A 5,133-nucleotide genomic window follows, 5' to 3' on the forward strand; every position below is an offset into this window, starting at 1 on the left:
CATCTCAAATAAAAATAATGAGCTGTTCTCTCTCAGCAGTGAGCTGCCCTTGGGAGTTCATTAGGACACTAGCTTGGTGAGGGCCCCTGGGGAGTGATACTTCTTGTCCTTTTGCTTTATGCTTCCCAATGCTCACACTCCAGGAGGACCTAAAGCCCATTAGCCTCCTAATGCACATCCTGTTTTGCTTATTGCTTTATTAATACTGGGCTGAGAATGAAGAGCAGATGTTGCCCAAAAACGGCAGCAGCATGAGGGAAAACGGGAAAGAAGACAAGGGTGTCGATTTATTGCATTCGTGGCATTTCATCAAGTGGAAAACCTGGCTAGAAACGTGAAAAACTGAAGGAAAAGCAGAGCTATAAACTCATGCCACCCTTCAGCTGAGTTCTTTCCTCTGTGGCCTGAAATAGACTGGGCTGAGGTACCTCACTGGACATCACCAGCTCCCTGAACTAGCAAGGACATGTAAAGCCTCAAAACTATCACCAACTAAAGTGTGATCTTAAAAAGATGGCACCTTGATAGCTCTGTTACCTTCTCTTCTGAAACTGATCAGCTCATGAGACCAAGCTGTGAATTAAGGTCCTGCTTTTCCCCTCTGCTAATGGTTACCATTTCTCTGCCAGGAGGTTGTGTCCCTCAAAGAACAACAGCCAAGAGGGCTGTGCGAGCGCTCACCACTGCAGGGGCAGCCCATGAGGGAAGGAGGTTGTCAGCTGAGAACTTAGGAACTCTTAAGATGAAGGGCCTGATTTCACTAGTCCTGACTTTATGTCTTTCACTAACACAGATAAATCAAAAATAGGATGTCAGCCCTTGTCCTTAATCTGGCAAATTGGGAATTATATTCTTTTGCAGTTGTAGCCATAAACAGACTGGTTTGCAATGCCAATTGATTGCTTCGTGCTTGAGGGATACCATGTAGTTTAAATTCACTATGGTGAAACTTTAAAAGCAGAAGGTTTGCATAGTAAGTCTTATATATATTTGTATTTTATTGTGAACTTGGGTACCATTGTTGCACCCTCTGTAATTAACTTGTCAAGTGAAGAGAGTAATAAATAAGGTGCAGGATGCTCATACCAACTGCAGACTACAAATACTCTCGTTGCTCAGCTAACCTGTTATTCAGATCCAAAAGTAAGCAGGGTAGTCAAGCATTTTAGAAGCTGTAGTCAGCTGGAGTAACTTCCCAAAACAAACATCTTCATGTAGTCCTAAGAATAATTTTATCTCTTGACAGGTTTGCCATTGTGGAAAGAATTGAAATTGTGCCTGTTTACAGGCTGTACTGTTTGCAAATGTTGTGAAGGCTGGGAATGCTGTGCCCTTATATTTTCCCATGGGATTGGAGAACGCTTTAGTGTTTCTATTGTTATACTGCAATCTCATGAAAATTGTTGTTGATTTTATACAACAATGGTTAGGAATCCTTGTCATAGGAAAAGATTCCAAAACTGATGTAAAAATCACCGAATCATAGAATTTTTGAGGTTGGAAAAGAACTTTATGATCATTGAGTCCAATCGTTAACCCAGCACTGCCAAGTCCACCATGAAACCATGTCCCAAAGTGCCACATCTACACGTCTTTTATATCCCTCCAGGAATGGTGGCTCCACCACTTCCCTGAGCAGTCTATTCCAATGCTTGACAATCCTTTTGGAGAAGAAATTTTTCATAATATCCAGTCTAAACCTCCCCTTGTGCAACTTGAGGCCATCTCCTCTCATCCTATCACTTGATACTCAGGAGAAGAGACCCACCCCCACCTGGCTACAGCCTCCTTTCAGGTAGTTGTAGAGAGTCATAAGGTCTCCCCTAAGCCTCCTTTTTTCCAGGCTGAACACTGCCAGCTCTCTCGGCTGCTTCTCATAAGACTTGTGCTCCAGACACTTCACTAGATCTGTTGTCCTTCTCTGGACATGCTCCAGCACCTCAATGTTTTTCTCATAGTGAGGGGCCCCGAACCAGACCCAGTACTCGAGGTGCAGACTCACCAGTGCTGAATACAGAGGGATGGATGATCAGTGCCCTAGTCCTGCTAGCCACACTATTCCTGATACAAACCAGGATGCCATTGGCCTTCTTGGCCACATGGACACACTGCCCACTCATGTTTTTCCAGCTGTCAACCAGCACCCCCAGGTCCTTTTCTATCAGGCAGCTTTCCAGCCACTCTGGCCCAGGCCTGTAGTGCTGCATGGTGTTGTCGTGAACCCAGGGCTGAACCCAGCACTCAGGTGCCATACACATGATCCACTAGACTTACAAACTGCAGTTATTGGTTCATGTACTAGTTCAAGTGCAATGGAGTTAATGAAGTTTAATGGGATACTGCCTACCAGGTGAATTACACATATGTTCTTAGGGATGGCTCAGTGAGATGACTGAGTTGAATTAAAAGCTTGTCCTTGTTGAAATGGGTTATCCTCTCTTCCTCTTTCCCTGTGGACCTCCTCTCTCTTTTTCCCTTTATTTTTTTTTCCAAGTTCTTGTGCTCACATCCTTGGTGAAGTGAATCAGCTCATAAAACTGGCAAAACACGTTTTTCTTTTTTTTTTTTCCTTGGATTGGTTTTCTGCTGCCTCAGTGAGTTTATTCAGCTTACTGAGCACTGAGGTGAGTGCCAGAGCTGCGTGAAGGAAGCTGTGGCCATGGGGGACTGACAGTGGAAGGAGAGAGGAGCTGCAGCAACAACAAGCTGTGGGATGATGAAATAGAAAAAATTGTGTTAAGGACCTTATGTAGAAAGAAAGAATTATTGAGAAAAGTTTTTCAAGAATCCTTGAAAACCTAACTGAATTGAAGAAAATACTAAAACTACAGGCCTAGACAAGCACTAAACTTGGGGCACATTATCAACAGCAGAAATGTGGTTGAAAACCAAAGGAAAAAAACCCTATCATTTTGGCTGTGTTGAGTTTGAGCTGTTTGAGTTACAAGCAAGTACAAAGAGTTATCAAAATACTTCTTGATAATAGCTTGATAAAATTTGAAAATGGTATCCTATGAGACTATCTTATTGATCAAGACTATAAATAACTAAACAAATGTGGTAAGTAAGTCTTAAACACTTTTTTTAAGGAGTGGAAACAAATCAAAGTTAAATCCTCTACCCTGCCAGAAAAGCAATAGTTATTCAGAAATGTGTAGAATATTATACTTCTTTGGTGTATTCCTTGGTATTATTTTATGGAAAAACTTCGGGCAAAAAGAAGAATACCTCAATAGTTCACCCTCTATCAAGCCACAACAAATATAATAATTTGCAGGATTATCTAGACTTATCTTAGTACTAGGGCTTTAAAAAAGGGACTTCAGAGGAAAACAAACCAGTGCAATTCAAGACACTCCACAAACCGAGAGCAGGGGATTAGGAGGAAACTATATGAGGAGGAAACTCCAAACTACTTTTCCCAAGTTTCACGTGTGCTTCCCACTTTTGGAGATGGTTTACACTGGACACAAGACCCCGGACAAAAAGGATCATCGAGTGGTCCGGCTATCTATTTTTCTTAAAATAAAAATTTTAAAAAATCATCCCTTAGTTCTTTCTTCTCACTTTTCAGCAGACGCTGTAACTGAGGTCCTGTCTTTCGAATATTTCATTGCCTGTTACACAAAGCGATGCACCACCATCCTAACCATCCTAAACACCGCCCGGGGCTGCCAACCGTGGTGCTCCGCGGACTTTCTCAACCACGGGGGCCAAGTTGCAAGTACTCGGCAGCTCCACGGTTGAGCAAAGGCACCGACTGGGCAGCCCCCCCCAAAGCGTGTGCCGCCGCCGGGCTCACCCTCCCGCCAGGGCTCCGGAGATTCTGGCGAGGGGGTGTAGCCCAGTTACTGCGGGCCGCCGCTCTGCCCTGTCGGTGCGCGTCACGGGGGGTCCGGGGTCGCTCCCCGCGCGGGGGCGAAGGGAGATTGGAGAGCACGGGAGCGCCCGGCGGTATCGCCCGGGCCGGCGCTGCCGCGGGCGCGCCTGCGCTCCGCCGCGCCGCCCGGGAGGCAGAGGCGGCCCGGGGGGACCCGGCGTTGGGTGACAGGCGGGGCGGGGGCGCAGGGCCCGGGCCGGCCGCCCCCCCCCCACCCCGCGCCGCACGCTCGGTGAGTAGCGCCGTCGTTCTCCTTCGCGGCGGCCGGGAGCGCCCCGCCGGCTCCGCTTCCCAGCCGCTGCGGGTGGGGAGGGATCCGCCGCCGGGGCGCGGTTGCCCGGGTGCTGCTGCCTCCCCCGCCCGCCCCTCCGCGCGGCCGCAACGAGCAGGAGGCGGCGGGGAGACAAAAGCGGACAAAGGAGGCAAAAGGCGTGTTCCGCTGCCGGGGTAGGGATGTCTGGCAATGCTTTACCCTCGGCGGTCCCGGGTGGCAACCGCGCGAGCTGGGGCGGCGGGGTCGGTGCCGGGGTGCCGGCTCTCGGGGTGCCCGCCGCCGCTGCCCGGCTCCAGCTTTGTTACCCTTCCCTCCGCCCGCCGCCTCTCCCCGGGCCGCCGAGTTGTAGCGGAGTATTTATTTCAGCGCATTTATTTTTAGGCTGGAAAATAAAAGGCTTGGCACGGCGACCTTTGGCTGTCGCATCCGGCGCCAAATAAAAGGGTCGCGCTCTGGCCGAGGCCGCCCCAGCTCTTATGTAAATCCATGTGCCGTCCCCAAGGACGCGCGGTTCCCGGGGCGCTGCCGTGATCCACCCCCGCGGGGACGCGGACGACGGGCGCTCCCAGGAGCTCAGCGCAGACCGCGGGGTCGGGCGGGCAGAGCCCGGGGCGGCGGGGAGGGACGGGACCGCTGGGGCCGGCGCCGCTGACCTCCCGTGCTTGCTCTCCGCCCCGCAGATCGGCAGCAACCCCCCGGACCTCTGTCACCAGCGTCGGCGGCGAAGAGAGCGGAGGATGCGGGCGACAGAGCGGGCGGCGCTGCCCCGCGGCGGGCTGGCTGTCCGCGGGGCCCCGGCGGGCGGCTGCTGAGCGCGGCGGCGCTGGCATGCGGCGGCTGGGAGCGGGAGCCGCCGGCAGCGCGGGCGCCCCGGCGGGCGGGCGGCCCCTCGAGCGAGACTGAGGGTGGATGGAGCCACAAAGGACTTCGGCTGACACGTGCGGCGGGCCGGCTGGCGGCCGCGGCTAGGGCCACCCCC

At 51.6% G+C, this 5,133-nt stretch overlaps 1 protein-coding gene across 1 annotated transcript in view; it reads left to right on the plus strand.

The window, feature by feature from the left end:
• Nucleotides 1-4,982: 4,982 nt before the first annotated feature.
• The window catches only part of SLCO5A1 (solute carrier organic anion transporter family member 5A1), a 70,908-nt gene continuing 70,757 nt past the window's right edge, over nt 4,983-5,133 (plus strand). Inside the window, exon 1 of the mRNA XM_027674801.1 lies at nt 4,983-5,027. Within this exon, the coding sequence (XP_027530602.1) occupies nt 4,983-5,027 (45 nt within the window). The remainder of the gene's footprint in view (nt 5,028-5,133) is intronic.

Source organism: Neopelma chrysocephalum, unplaced genomic scaffold, assembly GCF_003984885.1.
Source record: "Neopelma chrysocephalum unplaced genomic scaffold, ASM398488v2 Primary Assembly neopelma1_22, whole genome shotgun sequence".
Lineage (NCBI taxonomy): Eukaryota > Metazoa > Chordata > Aves > Passeriformes > Pipridae > Neopelma > Neopelma chrysocephalum.